The sequence below is a fragment of the Atractosteus spatula genome, chromosome 4 (genome assembly GCF_055471065.1).
Source record: "Atractosteus spatula isolate fAtrSpa1 chromosome 4, fAtrSpa1.hap1, whole genome shotgun sequence".
NCBI lineage: Eukaryota > Metazoa > Chordata > Actinopteri > Semionotiformes > Lepisosteidae > Atractosteus > Atractosteus spatula.
Window position 1 is genome coordinate 18025668 of NC_142709.1, and position 26649 is coordinate 18052316.

Genomic DNA, 26649 nt, shown 5'->3' on the forward strand with positions numbered 1-26649 from the left:
GCATTCAGGCATAAGCTTCAGATTTAGAGCTTCACAAAGCCTGCGCTTACAAGATCTCTGCAGTTCTGGATAAGAATAAAACTGGACAAATGAGAACTTGTTCTATATTCAAAACATAGTGGTACAAACTAAACACTTCATTCCTCTTTCTGAACTGGTGATTTTGTGAGTTTAATAGGCCAAGCAGGGTACATACTCTAAAGAAGCTGCCAAGAGGTCAATGACAAACACTGGGCCTTACGGCTCAGCTCAATGAGTCATTGAAGCGGGTCTTAGATTCATCAGAAATTCCTACCCATCGTGAAGTATAAGTACTGCATGGATAATCAGGACTGCAGCAGAAACATGTTTTATTCCTTTTGTATTCTTAAAAATATTGATAACATAGACATACTAATAATAACAATGATGTGTCACGAAGCAGTTCTGTCCGGGCCCTATGCGGACGACGCGATCCGGAATAGTGAAGATACACGAGGGAGAAAGTCATGCAGGAAAGGGTCAGGGTACAGGGGGGCACGTCCGAGGTGAGCAGGTGTCCTGGGGAAGTGAGTCCAGGCGAACAAACAAAGCCAAAGTCCAAACGAGGAATCCAAATGGGAGAGAAGAGTCCAAAGCCAGGAGATCCATCCAGGGGTTAAAACCATGAGCCGGGTCGGGACCGGCGGGGCAGGGGATCAGGAACAGAAGGTTAAAACCATAACGGAGCCAGACGCAGCAGGACCCCGGGCTCTCACGATGCGGAAATCAATGAGGAACGCGAAGTGAAGTCTGCGTCTGGCTTTAAGGGGGAGTGGGAATAGGGAACAGGTGCAGGTAATGGGAGAAAAACACGGAAGGGCTAGAGCGCCCTTAAGAGGAGGGGTTTGCGATCGTGACATGATGTAGATGACAATGATAAACTTCTAAATTATTGCTGATGACAAAATAACCACCACGAGTATATAGCAGTATAGTGACAAGATAAAAAATGTAGAAAGCACACAGCCAAGCTTAATTTACAAAAACATTCAGATTTTTTTTTTCCATGGGATTTTGATAAATTAAACAAAACATGTTGAGAATAACAGCAGCTCACAGCAAGTCCCAGCAGGATGTCAGAGAGAGTTCTCACCAGTGAAAAACAGACAGTGCTTACCTTTGCACCAATCAGACACATATCTTTCACCATGTGGGACAGCATCATCTCTGTTAGCAGCCCCTCATGACTGGGAGTCCTAATAAAATTCAGGCTTCGTGACTGGAGCCCTAAAGCCCTGGTTCCAGCTGGGACCTGTAGAGTTAAGACACTTTTTTAAGAGTTGCAAGCACATTTAAAAAGGGATATGAAAAAGGCCAGGACAGACATGGAAGGAATATTGCAATGGAAGCTAAATAAATAATAAAATGCTTTTTTTCCATGACTGCAACAGTAAAAGGACCATAAAGGATGAAGTAAAATGTATCTGGGTAAGTGTTGTACTCAGGTGTTCACTGTGGAAGGCTATAGGATGCTTCAGGCAGCAGAAGGATAGAATTCTTTATTAAATAGTATCGACACAGAAGAGACAGAATTGTTTCAGGTACTAGAAGATTCAAGACTGGTAAATCTCTAGGGCTTGGTGGTATCCAACTAAATGTACTTAAGGAAACAAGAAATGTTATTCATAAGACATTGACATAAGTCTTTCAACAGCCGCTCAAGGCAAGGGTGGAAACTTGCTAATGTAGAGCCCCTGCGTAAAAAGAATAACAAAACTGAACCAAGTAATTCTAGACTAAGTCTGACTTCTATTACATGTAAGGATGTGGAAACAATTATTGGAACTAAACTAGAAAATAACCTGTATGGAAATATGAGTCTAGGGCACAGTCAACATGGATTTAGAAATGTTACGTCTTTCCTAACCAACCTGTTAATAGTTCTTTGAACAAGCAACATCAGTAATGGACAGACACAGCACATTCAGTATGTCATGGTGAACTTATATTTTCAGAAGATTCTTAATAAAGATCATCATAGACAATTGACAGAAACTAAGAACATACAGTACAATTTGAAAATTAGTATTTTATGAGGAACCTTATCAAAAGGCCTTTGAAATCAAAATATACTATACCATAAACTAATTGTGGAATTCCTGTAGAGTTACCTGAAAAGTGATTTCTTTCTCAGCAATCTGGACAGTGACAGATGCCTGCCTCAGCTGGTCACTGTTTGTCTCCTCCACTTTAATCACTCTTGCAGGGAAGGCGTACTTCCTCGAATCAAGAAGTTCAAATCTCTAGAGGAGGAAATACAACATGAATAACCAAGATGACTTAGCGTTAATATAAATGATAACTTAAAAAAAATCAAACAACGTAAGTATTACTGCAAAGTATTACTGTACATTTATTCACATGGCTGATGCCATTAATCAAACAGGTTAAAAGGTCTTCATAGAACTCAATACTGTCATTATATTATATACCTCTTACGTAATGAAAAGGACCAAATTACAAGGAACTAAAAAAAATAACAGAATCGCTGGAATAAAGACCAACCCACTGAAAAACCATGTCCAAAATTTTGAAAACATTTAATGACTCGCGTTACTGCAGTTATGTCCTGCATACAAAACAACAATAACTTGCTGCTCAACACCCAGTTGACGTATGAGGTCAATCTCCAGGAAAGCTCTAAGTATTAGTAAACATATTGGACCACAGTACCAGAGAATCCCACACATTGTCTCCTCCAGAACTCTGCTTCACAGGCTCAGCGACAGTACTGTAAGTGTTAACACACAGTCTGTTACATGGATATGTGAAGCCCTTACTTTCAAGGTGTCTTCCACTGCAGTCTTGCCCTCCTTGCCCAGTATCGACTCATACGGGTACAGCCTTTGGATGAGCTGGTAGGAGGACAGCGCAGGGCAGCAATCCTGAGGGACACATTAAAGACGCGAAAATAACTCACTGCAGCGTGAACAGCACAAATTACATCACGGGGTTCAAAGAACACAAGGTCTACAGCTCCGCCTTGTCCTTCGTATATACAGTAAGTGTGACCTCCATGTGGCCAAGCAAGGCATGCACTAAAACCGGGGCAACGTATTATGAATTACTTTCCAGGATCCAGCTCTGGCTCTTCATTAACTTAATGTTGCCAAGTACAGAAAATGTCCACCTCTGTCTTTCTAATGACTAATTGCTCTAAATAATAACTTCTTCACTTACTATCAATAGCACAATTTTTGCGCCCTTATGTGAAGATGAATTTTCAAAATATTTGTGCAAAATGTAATTTCCTTTTTTCCTGAAAAATGCCATTGGATGACTGAAAATAAACAAAGAGATGTACATGGCCAGTTTCACAGTAATGCAGGACAGGTGAATCCCTGTACCATCCACCTTTGAAAACAATCAAAAACATTTTTACCTGTATCCAGTTCCTTACTTTTCATCGTTACATTCATCTGATGAAGATATTCATTAACTTACCTTACATATATTTTCCCCTTACTACTGTTTGTTAAGTACTGGTGACAGGGATCAAATATTCTTAGATATTAGTAAGACATGTTAAGGTGAAGAGGTGATTGATCATGGTTAACTGTGTAACAATCTTTTCTAGTAGACACTTTCCTAGAAACACTAAAATTGTGAGTGTAGCAGATCTATACTGGTCTCGACAGCAGCGTTTGAAAGTGAAAGTGTTGCCACCAGATTTTTCTTTAGGAACACAAGCTTGCCTCTTGCTTTGAAACCTTCATGAGCAACTACCTCAAAATATTTTACAAATCCAGTGAGCAGAACATGCAAACAGCTAGAAATTTGAAAATTGAGAAAAGCCCATTTTACACCAACGCTACGATACATTTTTAACATCATAAAGGATTATCAATGAATATAATGGATTACCAGGACATGCGGAGGAGGAGGTCCTGGGATCTTTCAGAATTTGGCATGAGGCAGTTTTCTTTATTGAATGCCACTAACTTGGCTAAACCAAAAGCAGCTTCAGACATTGCAAGTCCAGCCAGGTAACCTCCACGTTTGGTTGGCATGCAGCCCCTGTTAATACTGTTGGCACCAGAGCACAGCTGCAGAGGGGATTATCACGATAACCTCTGACCAAGCCTCTGGCCGGATTTACAATACCCCTTAGAAATGCTCAGCGTTAAGGAAAATGAGCAGTACAGGTGGGATGGGGAGGAGTGGCCTGTTCTCATCATCACACATCTTTCCTGTTTCCTTAGGTTCTCAGTAATAACTGATACAAAATGCAACAACAACCCGATCAGAGTGTGGTTTGCTGCGCTGGAAATGTCTTCAGCACCAGGCGGATCCATTACCCTTCAGATGCAGTACGTACCAGGACTTTAACCACTGCAGGCAGGTTGTCCACTGGGAAGTCAGGCAGACCCAGGCTGCCAGATTCCTGAGAGCAAAGCGTGGTGGCGAACGACAAGAGCTGAGAAACTCTGTGAGGGGAACATGAAAGCCCATCAACAACCAATTTCCCAGGACTAGCAATGGTGGTTGACTGCCTTTTTTAAAGATGTAAGAGGTGAAACTAACACACCTGTATTTTACGTAAATTTGATTTACATAGAACCTCCCACAGACCCCATAACGCATTTGCTATGTTGTGGAAAGTTTCTGTTAGGTAGAAAAGAGCAGGTAGTGCAGCTAGTTCCTCCCACGGATGAACAGAGCAGAGTAAACATAATGCAGTCACTGTCCACATCCAGCTCTGTTCTCTCACGTGTAACTGCATATCTGCATAGGAGCTAACTCTTTGTCCCTGAACATTTGATAACTGTCATATAATATTCATTTTGTGTTAAAATACTGAAAAGTACAGTGTAGGATAATGAAAAGTATAGGATCTACAATTTGGTTATAATATGATTCTCTCCCATGTTTCATTTTTTTCTTCATGTGTTTAAAGTGTATGCAATATTTGACGTTTAATTATTTTAATTAAAGGGGTTTTAAAACATCCTTTTTCAAAGCAAAATGTTTTTAGTCCTAAATATCATGAATAGTCATTCTCTCTGTATAAGGACCTCTTCTGTCTTACTAAAAAATTGCTGCTGAATGAAATAAATCAGTTTTTTAATTGTTATTGCTTTGTGTACAAAAAACACTGAAAGGAACATGTAGGAAAATGTTTACTATTCTTACCACATGCTGGTTATTGCTTTAGTCAGTAAAATAAAAACACTGTGCAGTATGCAGTGCTTAATCTTAGCATTTCATGATACTAGCAAGTTTTGTCCTTTACCTTTCAGCTGGAACATTTGGTCCAACAGCATACAGAAGTTTCAACTGGTCCTAAATAATAATAAAACAAGACTTTATTTTATTTATAATATTTATATTAACTTCAGGATCAATCAACAGCATGCAGAATCAGACTGTCAAAGGAATTGGCTCATTCACGTTTTTTTTTATGAACTATGAACTAATGATTGCAGCAGCAGAATGAATTCTGAAGCTCATAGAAACAGAAAAAAATAAGAAAATGCTTGCTGGAGGACACTTCACTGTATGATCCAAAACATACAGGCCATGCTGTATGTAAAAACAGCTTGACAAAAATAAGTAAAATCTTAGACAGATTTTGCCAGATCCATCTCAGGAAAGAGCTTGCAGTGAAGAGGCAGAAGAAAAATTAAAGTCAGAAGACCCCAGGAATAGACAGTAACTCAAAATGGATCCAGCAAAGGCATGAAAAAGTTGGAGCCAAGCCAAGTGGGTTAGGGAGACTAACTCACACCCAAGGACCAAAATTCTGAATATTTACCAATGGCAACTTCAGGACACAAGAAAAATCCCATCTGAGACGTGCCTTTTCTGAACCTGTTATAAGGCTGCATGAAGTGCCTTTTCAACTTCAGCAAACGCAAAGGAAGATTAGCTAAATACAGACTTCCAAGGTGTGGACAGTTTTCAACACTGTTTCTTCCGAAAAACATTCAGTTATTTTTGCTGTACCAAGTACTGATAGTCTTACACTTTTATGTTTTTCTGCCATATTAAATATACCGTGCCGATACACCTATTCTTTTTCTGAAAGTTACATCGAGGGCATAAATCGATGTGGAAGTCAATTGGAAGATGCCATTGATGAGAGTTTTGGAAAAAATCAAAAACGTCAAAGCTACAGCTCGACATGAAACACCGAGACCCCCGGCTGGACGCGGGCCTCCGTAGCACGGCTCACCGTGAAAGGAAGGTAGTAGATGTCCCTGGCTTGGAAACGTGACCTGAGGGGGGGGTCCAGCGGGTTCCCTGTGTACCGGGGCACAGGCAGCCCCAGGGCTATCACTCGGAAATCTTCACTCACACGCACAATTTTCCAGGCGTCCAATTCCTCTTTCGTGTGCTCCTGGACAAACAGGCCCAACAATGAGACAAAAAAACCAACATGTTAATCCCCGCTGACAAGAGACAATTTAGTCCGTGTGGTCTGCTATTATGTTTTTCCATTTATCAGTTCAAATAATCATTTTTAAAACACATGTCCATCCACCACCCATTCTTTTTTCGAAAGCTAGCTGTCTAATATGAGTGGGAAAGGATTTTCATTATAATAAGTAATATTTTTTGTTAAACACTCATTATGGGCTGGATTTCCGAAAGTGCATAAACCAGATTTAAGAAACTAGAATTGTAGTCCAAACTAAAGATTTTAATTTCTGAGTACAAATCTTAATCACCACTGCATGCATACTGACGAGACTCGATGTGTAAAATCTTTATAGTTTGTAATGGTCTGATACAAGCTATCAAGCCCCGTTGTCAAAGCTGATTTATTTCAAGAAATGGCTGGATGAGAACCTCAGATCAATTAGCTACCAATTACCAAACGAGATAGACGGTGGAAAGGCCTTGTCTTGTTTGCAAACTTATGGGCTTAAAACAAACAACGCGTCTTTCAACAAAATATCCAGCACAGGTCCTGGGCTCTGGGAAAGCGATAACTGAAGGCAGTCATCAAACATGTTCACCTCGAGCAGTTTGTCGTATCGCTGTGCGGACATGAGAAACCGTCCGTCCTCCAGCTGCATCTCCCGGTTTTCCAGCAGGTTGTTGAGAACCGGGAGGACGTTGCGCTCTGCCTTTTCCAGCCCCTCCAGTACCAGGATCCTGCCCTGAGTGGCGGCGCGGACAGCACACTGCGGACAGCACCCAACATCGACTTGTCAGCATGGACCATTCGCCTAACTCCTGAATACAGAGGCCTCTAAATGATGCAGCCCAGCAGCACTTAACATGCTTCTGAAAGACATCAAGCACTCAAAATCTTCTCAATGGGCAAAAGATTTCATACTGGACAGTATATAAACTAAAACACGATTGAAAGACGTGTACCTGCACAGAAAACGTATCTTTCTCCAAAATAGCATGGTTAGTGTCATATTGCTTTTGATAACTTAATTTTATGAATTATCGAATTAGAACATTTGATTTCAAGTTGTCTTCAAGATATCAGACTTTATCGTTTCCAGATTTTGTTAGCGATTTTCATAGCTTGAGATGTAGTGCTTTCAAATCGAAAAAAAAACAATTAAAAAAAGTCTAATTATATCGGGGATAGAGTGGGTTTTGTCAAAGGCCGGAAAAGGGTGAAAGGCAGCATGGTGGAGCAGGGGTTAGCATTGTTGCCTCACAAAAGAAAAAGAAAATTCTCTAAAAAAAAAAGGGTCTAATTAGAAGATGATCAGTAGAATTAGGCTCGTGTAATTGAACCCAGCTCAAATAGAATCTACAGGACCCTGGGGTGATAAGGAGCAGAAGCCTGAAAGACAGACACTAAAAGGTGAAATAAATCAAAGAGCACTTTCTAGGGAAAAACTCACCTAGCATTAAAACAAAGTTTAAAATATCATACCAACATCATTTGTTCTTTTCAGAAATTATGATCAGTGTGACACTCTTGCTCTGCATGCATGCTAATTGTTATTAAGGGAAACTGTAAAATGCCACTTTAATACCAAACTGATAACTTGAACAAAACCAGCAGAAAGATGCTATGAAGCCTCAGACCCATAACACCAAGGAAATGAGAGAAGACATACAATTAGTTATAGATGGTTATTTGCAAACTTGCCACATCAAGAAGCTGAAAAGAGTTGTTGGATCCAAACGGTACAAGAAACTGTCCATCTTCACCAGGAACTGTTACTACTTACTTTAATCATTTAAATTTTTATTGATGTTAACCTTCCCGATTCAAAGCTGTATTCAAGAAGACCTCTACACATCTGCAATTATATTTCGATATCTTTTGTTGTGTAATTTGTATAGTTTAGTTGTAGAATTGAGAAATTAATCGTTTCATTTCATGTGTTTTTTTCTGTGTAAAATATCCTCTGAATCAATGCTGCAATTTGGGAACTGAAACACATTTTGTGTCTCAGTGTGTGTCTCTCACAGACTGCATGCCTTTATTACAATATGTACTATTGCTTGTTAGAACCAATATCTTTCTATATTCATTTTAGACAACATACAATTATTAGCAATTTGATTCTTTAACCTAGTTTAAAGTCAATATGAACCTTAAAAAATGCCTTCAAGGAAGCTGTTGTGGTGTATTGTATTAAAGTAAAATGCAGTGAAACTGTATTCAAAATATACTATATAAAAAGGAGTCGTGTGCACTGTTTATTCAAAACATTGGATTTCAGAAAAGTACAATGGTTAAGGATTTCCGAGAAACACCTGTATGTCACCTATTGTGTCATTAGAAAACTGAACTTTTGCAGAACTCTGAACTTGTAACGGGTTATAAAAAAACATAAGGGCATATTTAAAAACAGCATTGTAGGTATTTTACATCCACCATGATGAGAAAGGAAACTCAAAAATTCACAAGCAACCACAAAACAACTAGCTGTGCAATTTGGTTTACATTTAAATATATGTTTGATTTTGTGGGAATATATCTCATAAAATTATCCTTCCGCTCTAAACTTTACTTCTGCTAAATTATCACTGCTGCTATAATCATAAAATTACATTTAATGCGACTGACGCAGGAGTGGTAAAACTTGTAAAAACCACATTGAGCACCATACTGAATTTCAATGAAAAAAAAAATCTGTCAATCCCAAAATGGAAAAACTACACTGAACGTCCTATTTGATTTCCTGGGGATTCTGTTGGACTGGAAATGAAAGTTTTTTTGCTTTTAAACTTCAGTTAAAATACAAGCCATTTAGCAAAACAGGACACAACAGTCTAATCCACAATACCTTCCCTACGGTTATAACTACTGTACTTTGGGTTATCAGCAAGTGCAGAAATAAAAGTTTCTGCATCAGCTCCATCACTGTGCATTCAGAGTATGCATAAAGGCAAAATAAAAGTGAAATGACGTCATCTTAATTCTCTAAAACTAATTAAAATCCTTTAAGTGCTGGACTTCCGTTTGACAGCCATTAAATTGAAACTCCAGTTATAAGCAGTTGTCTATGCTCAGGTAGGCATGCGTGACGTTTAGTGTTTCTTTATCCACAACGAGCCTAAGGAAAGCAGGGAGACATACATCACCTCACCATTTACTTTTAAGAGCTTAATCAAACTCCTTTACTACCAGCACCTGAGAATTTCAATACCAAAGGCCATGCCAGGACAAAGACGATGGCTCAGATTCGCCATGCTGATGTTAATTTCGGATATAAAATCCCACACGGTCCGAAGTCACATAATTTAACAATAATTTGGGAAATGGAGTGGTTTGCCTCAAAGACGCCCACTTGCTGTTGCCATGGCAGCCCGTATAACCCCTTGCAAGCTTTTCATGGGTCTCGCTGAGAAGAACGGGTTTCTTATCCAAAAAGCCTTTCAAAACCATTGTTAAGAATTTTCTCCTGATATCTCAAAAGCACCAAGCATGTTACACCTGCATAAAGAATGTGCTCGGCGCTTTCAGCAGCTGTAAGGCATTGTAAAGATTTTTATTCAGGTTTGAGGACTGTCATTCCCAATTGACAAATTCTGCCAAGACATTACACATTACACAGGGTAAAAAGTCAGAAGTCACAGTATCCAGTGAAAAAATACATACTAGACCTGAAAGGAAACTATACTTATTTGCATCTATGAAGAAAAAGAAATATTTTCCCCATAGATTTTTTTAAGAATATAAATATTAACACGAAAACACAATACTCTCTCTGTGAGGTTCTGATACAGGATGACTTCTAAGCATAATTACACCTGTGTTGACAAACAAGGCTGTCCTTGAAAATAAAAGTAATATATGGGATAATATTTTTTTTTCAGTTGTAACAAAAACAATGAACAATGTTCTGTTTCCTTAATGCTAAGAGTGCACTATAGAGCCAGCCTTTAAAAAAAGATCTGAATCACGATCAACATTAAAGTCAGCCAAACAATGTGATCTCTCTTTGTGAGCATTTCTAAAGAAAGTCTCCTACCTTTCCCACACAAGTGATTTCCATTACCTGCTCACAAAGGCCTCCATTCAACTGCCAGCTGATGGCAAGTCACCACAGAAAGCTATCCTATGTGTGCTAATAGAAGGATTAAAGGGTCAGGGGTGTTTTTTGTTCTTTTTCAGTATTCATTTTGTGATGCCTGTTTTGCTTTTGCTGGCCGGTGTAAATCGGCCATGCAAGAAATCATCTCTTCAAACAGATGTTTCCACTTCAGACCAAACAGAATGCCGTAAAAAAGGAGAAAATGCACAAACAAAAGAAGCATAAAAGTTTGAGTACCAAAGATTACAGTGTAGGGACCTGTAGAGTTCCACAGACAAGATAATGCAAAAAAGTTGGAACAACAAATAATTTTACATTCTGAACTACACTCTCTCAATTTAGAACGGCCTTTTTTTGCTGAAAAACATGATTCCCGTTTCCCAGTTATCTGATGGTTATGTATTCCATTATGAGAATATTCAACAGCAGAAGAATAATGGCAGGATATAGCTTCAATAGCTATGGAACAGATTCATAATTATGCTTAAAGATTCAATTAGTACTTTGTTTGATTGGTTAAAATTTCTGTCATAATCTAAGAGCACAAATTCATAGATAATGAAATATGCTGCATAGATTCTGCCATTTTTCCCCCTTTTTCATAGTTTTATAGATATCACAATGCTACAAAGATATGTACTGCACATAAAGGTTAAAATATAGCTCTCCTACTCAGAAATGTGTCTTGACTTTCTAAAACGAGTCTCTAAAAGGAATCGTAGTATATGTATTAAAGAGGCACTGTTATCTGACAGGCCCTCATCTCTCAGCAGCCTTGCTACTTGTGAAGGATTAACCCTGATCAAAAACACTTTTACGGCATTAAGGAGAATGTCAGATGATCTGGAATGGACAATGCTGATTTGCTTCAGAAAGAAACTCAAACAGTGGAAACAGATTAAAGCAATTTAGAGTGCTTTATGACTGTGACATTTGGAATTGGAATGAGAAATTCTCCAGATGTTACAAGTGTTCAGCACTTTCTTGTCTACTTAGGAATACAATGTGTGATTGAACACAGCACATTGTACCAGTAAGACACCTCATTTTTAATTTTCTTCCATTACATCAAATACCTTAGCTACAAAAAAGTTAAGATCACAGTACAAACTAAATCATAAACAGACACAAAAATATTGCAGAGCCTCTCAGAAAAAAATGCAAAGTTTACACCTACATAGTAATTCCAGGTATAAATTCACAGACAAAATGTATGATTTCATTGTTGACAAAAATGTACTAGACCTGCAGATTCTTTTAAATCTACACACTGCTAATGTTATAATGTCATGTTTTATTACTACTCAATTGATTTATTGTTACAGCCTCGCAAAAAGGATTTGAGGTACATATAAAATACGAACAGCACTTTAAAAGGCAAAAATAAGTGTCAAAAGGTAGTAGAACTAATCTGTACATAGCTCAAAGTCAAAGGAAAACACAACTGAATCTATATAAGAGCATTTATTTTTTCAGAATTAAATAAACATTTTTATATTATGTCCTAAGTATCCTGCAAAAAAACAGAATTCTTTAATAGACTAATAAGGCTATAATTACAATCCTTAGCACCAGGCATTGCAGATAATACTAAAAGCTAAACAGCATAAGTCTTGCTTTTAATTAATTAACAATTACATTAAAAAAACTTGTAACTGCTCCAACAATATACCAGAGTTGTTTCCATGGAAACAAAAAATTATGCCAAGATTAAGTATTATTTTAAGGAACCAAACAGAAATATGGTTGAAAAGACAGCATGCCTGATTTAAGTGGTTTAATTTTTCCATTCTTTTCCTAATTTGGCATATTTCAGTTGTTCAAGTTATTAAAGAAATCATCAAGATACAAATGTTTTGTGCATTTGACAATGAAAAACATCAGCCAGGCCAAAGCACACAGTATCGAGTAGGTATTCTATGTGTCATCCTTTCCATAACTATTCAGCAATGACTACAGCAGATGTTGATTCTAAAACCTTAGTAGTAAGTAGTATGTACAGTAGCTTGTCTCCATATTTCGGGACTCCATTAAAGAGACAACAGTTTCTGAGGTTTTAAAGTATGAGGTTCTAAATTCTACACTGAGGTAGTCATTCAATTGTACAGTATTTGATTAATTTTTCTTTTTTTTCTAATTGTACATCTAATTCAGACCAGATTTAAGAAAGACCACACTATCCAGTGTGGTCTTTCTGTAGTCAGGACTCTAAAATGCAATTTAACATCAGAAGAGCTGTATTAACCCTGGCCAGCGCTTCACTTGTGAGGTGGGATTCTACAAAGAAAATCACTTCAGTACAGCCGTCAGCCATATCTTTCAACTTGCAGAGAAAGCAGACTTGCAATTGTAAAGATGTTCGCTTTTAAAGGGTTGAAACAATCCACCCATGAGACTTCATTAAACTTGAGGAAATATCCAAGTTGCACATTTTCAGTATATATCACACTGCACTATCGTGAGACAAGTAGCTCCGTAAGGGAGTTCAGTCCCAACAGTGTTTTTATGTTGATCCTGAAACGGTTCCAGTTTTATTGTTTGTCATGACAAAATTCAATGCTGATTTAATACTCATGAAAATAAGTGCTTTTTGGTCTTGAGATAAGATGGAATTAAAAAGACGAGGGGATCCTGAGTGACCCAAGCAACGAAGGTGTTTTCCTAGAATGCATGCCGAATCCTGCAGTCAGACTCTGCCTTCTGGATGAGGATATGTTGCAAGTTGGCTGAGACTAGGATGGCACAAATGGTGGCTCATGTCCCATCCAGTAAACAAGCAGACCAGGGAACACCTCAGCTTGCTACACAGTGACCCATCTTGGACTTTTCCAGGGAGCTGTGACCTTGCTCACTGTCAATCAGGGCTCTTCCTGCTCTTCCTGCTGATGGTAACCCTGCTGTGGGCACTGCTGGGGAGATCGTCCAGTGCGTAGAGGAAACCCAAAACTTCTCATCCCTACCATGCCGGTACAAGGGTTGCAGACATACTACTGAGATGATTAGATAGGGAGGATTCCAAACACCGAGAAGAGGAGAAAAAATAACTCATTTCCAACAAATAAAAAGAGCTACTCGAGAAATAAACAATCACCAAAATATCAACTGAACAGCCTAAGCAAAGTGATTTTTTTTTCTTGAGTTCAGGTTAGCTACACTTGCACCTTATACAAGTGCACAGTGTAGGCAGTACAACAACAGTATTCATCCCATGTGCAAACACATGGTTCAAAGTTAGCCTGGTCACTGAAATACTACTCTGTTCCACGGAAAAGAAGAGAGCCCTTTAGGCTTGAAAAATAAGACATCATTAATGCTTTCCTTTTATTACTGTGAGAGTTATAGCAAACCTAAAGCTGGCAACAATGTTTGATAAATGAGAAAAGAAACAATAATTCTTTATAACAACTCACATCCCAACCCCTTGCACGGGGCAAAATGTTTTTTAGTTCAAACAGCAACAACCACAGTTTTTACAAGTGATTCTCATATTTTCATATTCTAAAAAATCTCTAAAAAAGGAAGTCACTTTTATGTACGTTCAGATATATTTTAAGACCCCTTTCAGATCACAAACACTCAATCACAAGTCACGATTTCAATTCCATTGTGCAATTATCTTTCAGATACTGATATAATTTGAGCAAGAAGCCTTGCTGAGAACCTGCTGTGATATTTTAAGAATAAAAGTTTAAAATTTCAAGATATGCATTCAATTAAAGCACATTAAAAAAATAATACCTCAACTTGATGGTAATTGATTCAAAAAGAAACAAAGCATGCAACTGTCAATGTAATTAGGGCAGGATCAAGTCAACATTCTTTAATACAGGTGCACTCACAAACAGGCTTCAATCAGTGTGTGAAACAACACATTTAAAAAAAGATTTTAATACATTTAATAGATCATAACAAATGGAACTATATGTGTAAACATTTACTTCAAAAGAAACAAATCCCACCATAAGAAGCCTGCAAAACCTGCACTATTTTGCAAATTAATTTTAAAAAACGTTTTTTTTTTAAAGAAATCTCAATAAAATCAATGTTTGGGGATTGTCCTGTCTTAGTAGTATTTCAGTATTTCCACCACCTATACCTCCATGTGAATATTTGTGTAGAAAATAAAGAAATGTATGAAAAATAAATCCCTCATCTTGACAAAATGTCATTGAAGCCTTAATAAGATTAAGTAGTTACAATGCTCACCAGATTTCACTGTGAAATAGAAACCATAACCCTCACATAAAAAAATGAGTTACAGAATGGATAATGTGTCTTGCTTCAAGCCACGATGTTACAGTATATTGTAATCAGAATTATACACTGCAAATGACATATTTGTCATCAACTGAATTACAGACAATTTATTCACACCTCCAAGTATTCCTATGCAAACAAATTTTCAATAACACTCTACTCTTTAACAGCACAATAAAAACCTCCAAAATATATAGAGGCTTCTGATGGATTCCTGCTTTCCTGGTGTATAAAAGAAGTAGCATCGAAGAGATTCAGTGGTAACGTGCATCATCATGGTTAAGGTCAAAGATTATTATATTATTGTTCTTTATTAGGAAATTCAAGGCTACTGGTATAGTGGCAGGGCAGGATGATGGCGCAGTGGTTAGCACTGCTGTCTTGCAGCTCTAGAGTCTTGGGTTCAATTCCTGGGGTGCTATCTGCATGGAGTTTCATGTTCATGTGGGTTTCCTCCAGATGCTCTGGTTTCCTCCTACAGTCTAAAGACATACTAGTAGGTTAACTGACTTTTGGGTAAACTGTCCCTAGTGTGTGTCTGTGTGTCTGCCCTGAGATGGACTGGTGTCCTGTCCAGGGTGTATCCTGCCTCGTGCTGGCTTTCTCACGGCCCTATACTGGATAAAGCAGTTAGAAAATCAATGAAAAGTATAGTGGCAACCCTTCAAGGAAGAGGACACAAATGTTCTTGCCACTGTGAGACAAATGGTTCAGAAGGTAACTAGAAATTCAAGGGCAACTGTTGGCGATCTCCAGCACAATGTGATATCTTGAGGTTATAAAGTGTTTAAAACTACCTGCAAGAATATGGCTTTCATGATTACAATGAAGAGGTCTCTGAATGAAGACGAACCACAAAAAGGGCAGCTCAAATTTGCCTGACTACATATCAATGACAAGTGGAACCATGGTCAAATGGAACCTTATGGTCAGATGAAATGTAAATAGAACTTTATGACATATCCTCAGCTTTATGCATGTCATCGTAGAAAAGTGAAGCTCATGTTGACTAAGCTCTGACACCCTCTGTAAAATATGGTCTATTATATTTTGGGGGTAGTTTTTCTATTAGAACCCTAATGAGGTCCGAGTTATTGTGAACTGAAACATGTACCAGAACATTCTGACTAAACACCAGCTTCCCTGTGCCATAACGCTAATGTTTGGCTAAAACTGGACATTCCAGCCTGACAATGATCCAAACATACATCCAAATTAACAAAGAAGTGGTTAAGTGCATTCTAAATAAATGTTCTTGACTGACCATCTCAATTCCCAAACCCTCAATTCAATGGAATAATTGTAGCTCATACTCAGGATGGCAGTTCACAAACAGAAACCAAAGGATCTACAGGACCTAAAGCAGTACTGCTTGGAGACATAGTAAAAATCACCCCTTATAAGTGCCAGAAACACAAAGCACGCTAGGCATCTTGTCTGTATACTGTAATAACATCAGAGGAGAATTGAAAAAATCCTAACTACATTGGTAAAGACAAGTGTGCCCCTTGTTTTTTCTGGATTTAATTAATGTCAAATATTACTTTGTCAGTGAAAAGCTATTAATATTACAGTGTAACATTTGACATATGAGCAAAAGAGACATTATTCATTGACATTATTTGAACAAATGTTATTTAATGTGTCGTTGTTGTTCCTGTTTCATAAGGGATACAAATAATCTGGAGAAGGCATTGTATTGCCCTCTACTTTACAGTAATAACAGAAACATGGTTATATAAAAACAAAAGAAAAAAACATAAGTAAAAAAAACATTTAAATAAAACCACACAAAAATAACCGAACTGAAGACACATTTTTGACAGACAAAAGAACAGAATCAACAATGTTCTGAATTTATGAGATAATTGCTCAATATTTTCATAGGAGACCACAAACCTTGTGGAAATATTTACCTTGGTCCTGAAACTAAAGAATGCATAACCCAATTATTTATCTGCGTAAGAGTCAGGAATGTTTCTTTGTGTTTCAATAATAAGGCTGGTTTCTACATGGTATGAACACACAAACTGAAAAATAATTACAGGGTCAAATGAAGAACATAAATCCCAGCCAGCCCCTTATGAAAGCTAAATATAGGCTGTACAAACAGCAGGACAACTTACACAGCTTTTGCGTCGGGACAACACTTTCTACATTTTTTAGAAATCAGTGTAAAGTCCAAATAACTCTTGAGGGAGGTTTAAAGTGAAAACAACATTTCCAGAACATTTTCAACATCGTGGTTTTCTAAGACCACACTTTGTCAAAATCTATTAGGACCTTAAACACTTAACATTTAAATCTTAAACGTTAAACATAAGCAATTCTTCGCGCTTGTGCAGATGGCAAATAAACTGAACTGAACCAAACATTGATACAATCGTTTTCTAGAAACTAAGGAATTGTTATCCTATGGTCGAGCGGGTGAATATTTGTATATACATTTATTCCATTCTTTTAATTAAGAAAGAATTCTTTACACACTACTGTTATGCTTATGCACACGCTGAGAGAGCAGCCTGGGGAGAGGTTGTGGGAGTCTGGAAGAAGCTGGCCTGCCATGCTGCTAAAACCTCTACTTGCTTCTTTCAAGAAACAGCTGGGTGATCTTTGGATCAATTAGCTACCTGCAACCAAACAGGCTTTATGGGCCAAATGGCCTCTGCTTTCACCTTCGCTATAACCTTTCTTATGTTCTATAGTCGCTTAAAAGCTCAACCCAACTGATAACTGAAACACAGAGCAATCGAGGCACTGTATAGCCCTCCATATTTCACTTGAACAGCAAAAGGTATTTAAAAGGCACCACTTAGCGGAGCTCAAATCCCATTAGTTCCTTCAAATTCTTATTTGCCAGTCACTTCATAGAGGTTATAACATAGGTTAGGAGGAATGACACCAACCAGGTTCAAGCAGACTCAGCTGTCACTAATGCAGAATAACTCCTGATGTCATTTATTCCCCTAAATGTTAGAAATACTATAATCCTCTATCCATCCATCCTATGTATAAACACATAATCCTCTTATTTTCCTGGCATACATAACTTTTTGCATCCCACCTCCACCTCTGCAGCTGTCCCTCGGTCACTCCTCACTCTGCACGGAGGTCCTAGAGTCCTCGTCCTGTCATCCTGGGATTTTATTGATTAAAACACTCCACAATCCTTTTACGCTTAATTCTTGGGTGTGGTTATTTCCCTTATCACCTCGACTATCAAAAACACAAATGGTTTTCTCCTAAAAAAAAAGCATAGATTTTTTTAAAACTCGTGGCAGACTGGTTTCTGATCATGAAAAGACTATAAATGGACTAGAAACCTGAGATGGGTTATGTGATATTTTTGCTTTTACAGCTGAGATCCACTGTGATTTCTTTGATCGCTTTCTTTTAGTAGAGAGCAGTTATTTCTCCTCCAAACATTCCAAGGGAATTTACTTTGGTCTTCTTTGTGAAGACTGTTCGAGACTTTACACCATGCGGTAGGGGCAAGTAGGTGTACCACTGAAGGAGAAGTGAACACAAAGTCAGTTTTCAAAGAAATATGCCGAAGCAGCGCTGGAAGGAGAAACGGCATTAACTGTGGAGAAGATACATAAACAAAGTTACGCCGTTCTATAGTTATTCCAGGATATAAACGCAGCATAGCAGAACAACAGAATTTTTCTTTAAATTGGGAAAAGGGAAAAACGACGCAAAACTCTGATTTTAAAGGGGATTCCAGGTTTTCTGCACAGCTGCAGTGTGGGGTTTGTGTTTAATCTAGTGGTGTGATTTGCTGTGGAGCAGTCGGTCAGCCGGGACCGAGTCGCGTTCTGCTGTTGCCCCTGACAACAGCAACATTCACACGAGCTCTCAAACCTGCAACTCAAACTATATCTGGACGCCTTTCATTTAAGGCAACCCTTTTTCAATCAGGCTAATTAGATGTCCTTTTTAGTTACTCCGAACGGGTGTATCGTCGCTCTGTGATTAGAGCTCCCCCAACCTCCGCGTAAGCGGTTGGTTCTCTTTAAACAAAATCTGCTGGTTCATTCCCCTGTTTCCTTTTTGCATTTCCCCTCTTTTCCTTTCTACTTTTTCATTGATTTTTTTTTTTCCAGGGTCGGCTCGCCAGACTCTCTCCTTTTTATTTTCTCGGCTGGGAACATTGCTTATTGTTTTAGACGCTCCTCACGGACTGTCCTCCTTCTTCTCTGCCTGCAGCAGATACCACTTTTATTTTCTGATCCTGCCATCCATCGCCTTTTCTGAGTTTGGGCTTCGACCAACCATCACGCTGCAGCACGGCTTACCACGAGCTACAGCAAATAAAATGCATCCTTACACTTATACAGCGCTTTTCTGGACACTCCACTCAAAGCGCTTTACAGGTAAGGGGGACTCCCCTCCACCACCCATGCCAATGTGCAGCCCCACCTGACAAAGAGCCAGCTGCGTGAAGCGCGTCATGGCTCAAAACACTGCCGGCTGCGTGCTACCGAACAGCGAGGATATCTACTCTGTTAGATGCCTCCAGAAGGCCGGGTCTATCCTCAGGGACCCCAGTCACCAAAACCACAACTTGTTCTCTCTACTACCATCCGGAAAACGATACCGAAGTACTGTATACAGACCAAGACCAACAGGTTTCGAAACAGCTTCTCCCCCCCAGGCAATAAGACTGCTAAACAGCCAACCACAGCTACAATTACCCAAACGGCCGCTGGCAAATAGGCAACCTACTGTACTTGAACTGACAGTTCGCCCTCCTGTCACTTCGCACTCTCTGGACACATGAACAGCGCTAAATACCTCGTGTTACTTTCTCACAATCTGTAAATTGCAATTATATCAATTATTGAATCGTAATCCCTATAAACGTCTGTCCTTCTACTCTTCTATCCCTCTTAACGAGCTCGCGGATAAAGCACTTCATTGCCGACAACGCCGATGTATGCTGTACTGTTCGTGCATTGATAAATAAACCTTGATCGACTGACTGATCATCGTAAGAGGTCCACTTGCCTGGTCAATGTAGAAGGCGGTGCCAGCGCGGATCTCCCGGCGCTGCTTCAGGTCCGTTTCTGTGGTGTCCCGGGACAGCGCCACGTACTCCACCTCTCGCTGGGTGAGCTCCTGGAGGCATGTTTACCGTCAGCTCTGCACCTCACACCAGCAAATAAACCTACATCCTGCACATGGGTAATCTACAAGAGCACTAGAGCTACTCAGTGTCGCCTACACACTACACTCTAATGCCTTTGACTTAGAGACAGGAAATACTAATACTCCGACATTTGTTTCCAGTTTAGCACTTCAGGCAGTAAACTGGTTCAACAAAAATTTGGCTTTGTACTGCCCTGTGCTGATAATGAATGAAACAGTGTAAGATCATTTCCAAGCAGAATATTTCAAGATGTTATTCATATTATATCACAATCTTTTCATTTTCAAATTAAAGGCAAGAAAAACGTATATTCAGAATGATGATGCATATTGTTCTCTATCCACTACTTAATTGTTTTAAATTCATGTCCCACCTTCAATAATTTAAAAATAAATGTCTAGTTTTCCCGAAAGAGAACTGGGAACAAAGCAGGACTGCACTGTGGATTTTATAGGACATACAGGGACACCAATTAATTTAGCCGGCTTGTCTTTGTGCTAGGATTACAATGGCACAACTTCAAGTAGATAAAGAAAATTATGGAGACATCTTGCCATGGTCAGTTTCTTCTCATTCTGTGTGTGCAATAGCACATCTGTCAAAAAAAATGGTTGTGAGACAACCCCAATCATCCAACTTTCGGCAGCTGGCCATGGCTGTACAGGGAGAATGGTGGAACCATAGCAGTCTATCAAGTAAATGATGAATTCTATGTAAGTGCTGCCAGGATTGTATTAATGCTTAGGGAGGATATACTCATTACTAGCCTTGGATTCCTATAGCTAATTTACTGGTTGCATTTTTATCATCTTGTATATGCTGTATATGTGTTTGAAATATTTGATCATTAACACCAAGTGTTGGATGTTGGGTGCATCAATATAAATTAAATAATAAAAACACTTTCACAGTATATTAAAACTGTCCCAAAACATTCTGTCTCTTTGCTGAAAATCCAGACAACATGTTGCCATAGTGGTTAGCATTGCTGCCCTGCAGCTTTGGTGCACTGGATTCAATTCCGGACCTGCTATCAACATGTGTTACAGTATGAATGTTCTCCCTGTGTTTGTGTGGGTTTCCTCTGGATGCTCCGCTTTCCTCCCACAGTCCAACGACATGCTGACAGGTCAACGTTCTTGGGGAAAATTGGCCCTGGCTTATGTGTTGATGTCCGTGTGTGCCCTGTGATGGACTGGTGTCCCATCCATGGTGTATCCTGCCTTGCGTCTGTTGCTTCCTTGAATAGGCTCCAGCTCCCCCCTCACCCTGTATTGGCTAACGTGGTTAGAAAACGGATGGATGGATAGAAGTTGAAAATCAGGCATGCTTGTTTATTATTGGAATTTAATTTATTAATGAAGGGTTAATTTGCTCTTCCACCATATCTGTTGGCGTTTCATCTGGCATCACAATTCAGACGTTTACACTGCATGATCAACATAAACTGACGATCTTACCAAGTACTGCATGGCAATAGAACGTCGCAGTGGGCCTGGGGGGCCAATTAAAAAGACATCCTGTCCCAGTAGGTCTTTCTGCATGATCCATCGGAGATGCTGGGCCACAGTCTGTGGCAAAGACTCACTCACTGGGGAGGCAGACAGGAATTTATCAGTGTCCCAGTGAAGACAGCCTGTCCTCTGTATAATTATAATTCAGCTGAGCACTCTTGTCACATAGGCTGGTGTACAGACGTAAGGCTCCGAATTGCAGGTATTCTGTATGACCAATGGTAAGTGCAAACAGAATTAGAATTTAGGTAAGTGACAAATGTAACAACTCTGCATTACCAAAAAGCACATTTGGTATTACATCTCAAATCTGAAAATGTAATAAACAGATTTTTTCATACATTATGTGTATTAATAATGACCTGTTAATTTAAAAATAGAATGGTAATTCACACCAAAAAAAGTCAGTTATACTGTATGTGAGTCATGACCGCCTAGAGCACTAACAAATTCTTGCATAATATCAACAAGGACAGCATGTCTGTAACTCAAAATTACAAAAGTTCTATTTAGCAAAAACATTCAAGCAGCGCCATGTGACCAACAGCATACAGTGACAATCTGGGTATTTTATTGACGAACAACTGCTTATGGTACATTTTTACGAAGAGTTCAAAAAGAGCCTGTTATTTAATTTAAACTGCAAGTCTTCCAAAAAAGTAATCTGTCAATCTTTCAAGGTTGCAGTAACTACTAACTTTATACCTATGCCTTGAAAATTGAACATTAACATTGCTTACATGTCAGTTCTTTAAGGTCAGATTTAACAGCAAAATTTAAGACAAAGGACTGGATACAAATCAAAACGTTTACTCACCTACCAATTGTAAATCATAACCCTGAGTTTGATGGCATTTTTCCAATAGAAGAAAATGCCTCTGGTAAACAAAATCACATTTTGGTTCATAATCAATGCTTGATGAGTCTAAATTCTGCTTTTATCCAAATCTTGCAGGTTTAAATATAATTATGTCTTAAAATATCTGATATTCAATATCCAGAACTTTAGGCTTAAGGCTTCTAAAGGTTAGAAATTCAGATTTCCAAGAAAAAGCAATTTAAACAATATCCACTTTAAACAGATATATTCAAGTTCCCCAAATTGTTCAGCCGGCACACAGCTGTAGTTAGTTATATAGTATATATAGTTATAATGTGTATTCAGGTGAAACCTTCGTACGAGAAAGAGCAAAACACAAAGTTCTAAGCAAAACTATTTAACTGAATTAACATTTTCCGTATTTGTTTAATTTACTGTAGTGTGTTGTTATTTTTAACTAGTTTTACTTACTGTGATTAACAGGAACAAGTTCTGGATTCTTTGGCGTTTTCAATCGGTATGAAATTTCACCAATTTTAACTGTATCACCTGAAAATACAAAAAGTAAATTGATACAAAAGCTCTTATTTTACCATAGTGGAATACAAACAAAGACTGGAAGCCAGTTGCATTGCAGAAATGTTGTTTTTCTTTTTATTGAATTTTTTTCATAAGAATTCCATCATATGAGTGCAAACAAAAGTACTTTTTAATTAACATATACATGGCTCAACCACAATACCGCACTCTGAACCCAGCTCTAGGGTCCTGGGTTCAATTCTAGACTGGGATTTCTTCTGTGTGAAATTTGCATATTCGATCTGACACATTGCCTTGTGTTCCTCTGGGAATTCTCCAGGTGCTCCCTTTTCCCCCATTGATGAAAGGCTCGATATCCAGGCGAACTGGCATCTCTTAATTACCCCCAGGGAGTGTGTGTCTTAAGATGATCTATGGCATCCTGCTCAGTAAGTAGTTCTTCCTGCTGAGTTAGGCTCTGGTTCACAATGACCACTAAGGGTATGTTAGTGTGTGTGCTTGGACAGATATACACCAGCAGATAATTCTACCTCCCAAGAAGACAAGACAACCGGGAAAACCTATCCTGTTTGTAAACATTTTATCTTCAAATTCAGAACAAACACATCCTTCAGTCCCTCACTGAGAGAGAGCTACACTCGTGATATAGCCATGGAATGGCGCCATCTTGAAAAACCAAGATGAGCATGTTTACTCATTAACTATTACAGCGGCACCAAAGAAAGCATCCTCACTGGTGGTATCACTGTATGGTACAGCAATACTACCGTGCATGATAAAGACACACAACAAAGGGTGGTCTACTACCACATATTTATTGTTCTGGTTGTTTACTGACTGTACATACTATCACTATTTGCTTGTCCTGAGAGAACAGTACGAATAATAATTCCAATGTCCACGTAGATAAGGCAATCAACTCCTCTGCTCTTTACTCTACTTCAGTGACCAGAAAGCAAAGGATTAGAGAAAGAGCTTGTAAAGAATAATTTATGTTAATGTAAGTAATTTGCAATGGTATCAAAACGATCTAAGGACCTTTATTATTGTATTTGCGTGTGTTTTCACAACAACTGTTATCTATTATTATTAAATAAATCTTAAAAGCATGTAATTATGGTCTCATTATATTCCATCCATCTTCTAACCCCTTAATCCAGTGAAGAGCTGCAGACACAGGGGTGCCAGAGCCCATCCAGCTAGCAATGGGCACAAGGTACAGGGCACACCCTGGATGGAACGCCAGACCATCCAAGGCGCACACACACACACACACACACACACACACACACACACACTGGCCTCTAGGGCCAGTATTTCTAGAAGTATGTCTTTGGTCTGTGGCAGGAAACCAGAGCACCCAGAGGAAACCCACGCAAACATGGGGGGAACATACAAACTCCACTCAGACAGCACTCCAGGAATCGACCCAAGGGCCACAGCTGTGCGAGACAGCAAGGCTCATCACTGAGCCACCGTGCTGCCCCCACTACATCCCAATACAAACCCAATATTATTCAAACTATAATGTTATTCAGCTTCTCAATCATACAAGAACTGGTTTTAGAAACTCCGGATTGGATCTTCAGTCATAAAATGTTTGTGCTATTGGTTCTCATTAAAGCTCTGTAAAAATATGGGTCCGCAATTTATCACAGTAACTTTCCTTTGAAAACAGTATTCCAGAGAAACCTACAAGTGCATGATACGAATACACAATATTGGTGTGAGAACACTAATACAGCAACAAGCTACACCATCGTACCTTCTGAAATTACTCGTTATTCTAATCAATTAAAATTCCTGGGGTAATGAAGGCAACTCACGAAAGTGTACCGTCACAGTGATATGTAACAATAATGTGTGATACCTATAAAGTATGCTTGGTGATTTACAAACACAATCAGAAATTATGAGTACAGGAGATGGTTCGCAAACCGAAACGTGCTCCTTTATCTTTGCATGGGGAGCACACCTGTATTACACCCACTATCTACTACTTTCCGATCCCGAGTAGTAATAAATCGGCACATCGCAAAAAATCGCATCAATATCTTTTTGTCAGAGGTAAGCAAACAAGATACCTTACTAGGTACATATTGACAACCAAAAATAAATAATTTACCTGCAGATGTGTTTATTAATTTGACCTCCTGTCTTTTCCATGTCCAGTCTCCCCTTCCTAGAGCAACTCCTAAAATATTCCTTATTCTTCTGGCGGCTATAGCAGCTACAGTGCCGCTGTACAAAACCTGTGACTGCATTCCTTTGAAAATATTGATTTCACAAGTCCCCGTCGTTTTATGTGTTAAATTATAATGTATATTTATAATGTAAGTAAGTCATAATAATTTCATATCTACTACTGGTTGTCAACTGTACGATGTTAAGGGGGAAGATAATACATGTCGTACAGATGTGTTCAAACAAATGTTCCGGCAAGAAACTTGTTACTGATTATTTTCTTTTCCGCCAATGAAGTGTTTTTGAAACGCTGTCAGATTATTTAGTTTCAAAGACTATTACGATCGGCATGAGGATCTTAGTTGGAAAGGACATCCTTAACTGAATTTCAAGCTATACTGTATATTAGCTACGTGTCTCTTAGGAACTACTGCTGCTGATATATCTTTTTAGTATCTTCAAACTTTTAAGACAATAATAAAACACGCCTACAACAATTCTTCATATTGTAAGCACCGACGCTGATATCAGAGACAAAAAGTATTTTTATTTTGTAACAGTCTGATTAAAGGAATAACTAAGGCTATATATATATATTTATGTAGAGAGTACAGTATACTTTAAGTTTGTAATAAATACATTAAAAAAGAAAATAAAAGCCTAATAGTTTACTATTTATAAATGGTAAAGTTAGAAATAAAAAAGGAAGACATACAGAACTAAAATTCTATTTTTCCTTTTGTTATTTTTTTCAGTTTGTTACTAACACAAGAATAGTAACAAATCAGAAAAGGCTTTTTTGGTTTGTCCAGCACATTTTCCTTTTAGTAGTTTAGTAATCTGAGAACCTCACTCAGCCATTTACTGAAATAAACCACGGTATTATCTTCAACAACATGGCTTGCTCCAGTGACCCCCAGTGTAAAAAAATCTAAATTCTAGAAATTCTCAGTTCTAAATGCACATTCTTGAAGCTTCTACTTGTTTGAACTTCACTGCTCTTTCTGAAGATGTCCATGTCTTTGTGAAGTCTGAATACCTAAATTGGGTCTTCTTGCAGCCAATTTTCAAGATTAAAGATTCTGTTCTTTCAGCCTGTTAGAGTAGCACATTTCTTCAGGTCTGGAAAAGTAGTTTTTAGTATCATATTTTGTTGATAATTTCTGCAATTCCCTGAATTGGAAGAAGCAGAAGCGGTTAGAAAATGAGTGGGTGTGACTATTTTTCCAACCATACCAGCACGTAGCTCATTGATACTGTATAAACCAGGAAGATCATTGGTCCTAAAACAGATCCCTGTGAGATTCTACTAGACACATCACCCCCGATCTGAGCATTCACTTCGGTAACCTCTGTTTCCTATTAACGAATTCTTAATCCAAGTACATACAGTACATTAACTTGAATACCAAATGCCTGCAGTTTAAGAATTAATCTTTTATGAGGAACATTATAAAAAGCTTTCTGAAAGTCTGAATAAACCAAATAATATGGCCTTTGTATCCAATACCACTGAAGCTTGTTCAAAGAAACCTAACATGTAAGTAAAGCAAAACCAACCTTCACTGTCCCCTAGAAATGTATTGTTATGCAGATGATCCTCCTCTTTATGATCATTCTGATCTATCATTTCCATACCTTTTCATGTCATATAAGTTTTTTAAGACTTCTCTTGCATTAATTGATTTGGATTTCTCA

At 38.4% G+C, this 26649-nt stretch overlaps 1 protein-coding gene across 2 annotated transcripts in view; it reads right to left on the reverse strand.

Annotated features, from left to right (window-relative positions):
- vwa8 (von Willebrand factor A domain containing 8) overlaps positions 1 to 25145 on the reverse strand; it is a 141442-nt gene extending 116297 nt beyond the window's left edge. For both annotated transcript variants that reach the window (XR_016090948.1, XM_088913524.1), the window contains exons 1-11: positions 24893 to 25145; positions 22699 to 22776; positions 21354 to 21484; positions 19752 to 19862; positions 6984 to 7151; positions 6197 to 6361; positions 5255 to 5304; positions 4340 to 4448; positions 2802 to 2906; positions 2133 to 2264; positions 1139 to 1273 (exon numbers count right to left, since the gene is read on the reverse strand). Coding sequence is in view for 1 of the 2 variants with exons in the window: in XM_088913524.1 (XP_088769650.1) it covers positions 1139 to 1273; positions 2133 to 2264; positions 2802 to 2906; positions 4340 to 4448; positions 5255 to 5304; positions 6197 to 6361; positions 6984 to 7151; positions 19752 to 19862; positions 21354 to 21484; positions 22699 to 22776; positions 24893 to 25031 (1323 nt within the window). In the remaining variant the exon portion in view is untranslated. The remainder of the gene's footprint in view (positions 1 to 1138; positions 1274 to 2132; positions 2265 to 2801; positions 2907 to 4339; positions 4449 to 5254; positions 5305 to 6196; positions 6362 to 6983; positions 7152 to 19751; positions 19863 to 21353; positions 21485 to 22698; positions 22777 to 24892) is intronic.
- Positions 25146 to 26649: the final 1504 nt, after the last annotated feature.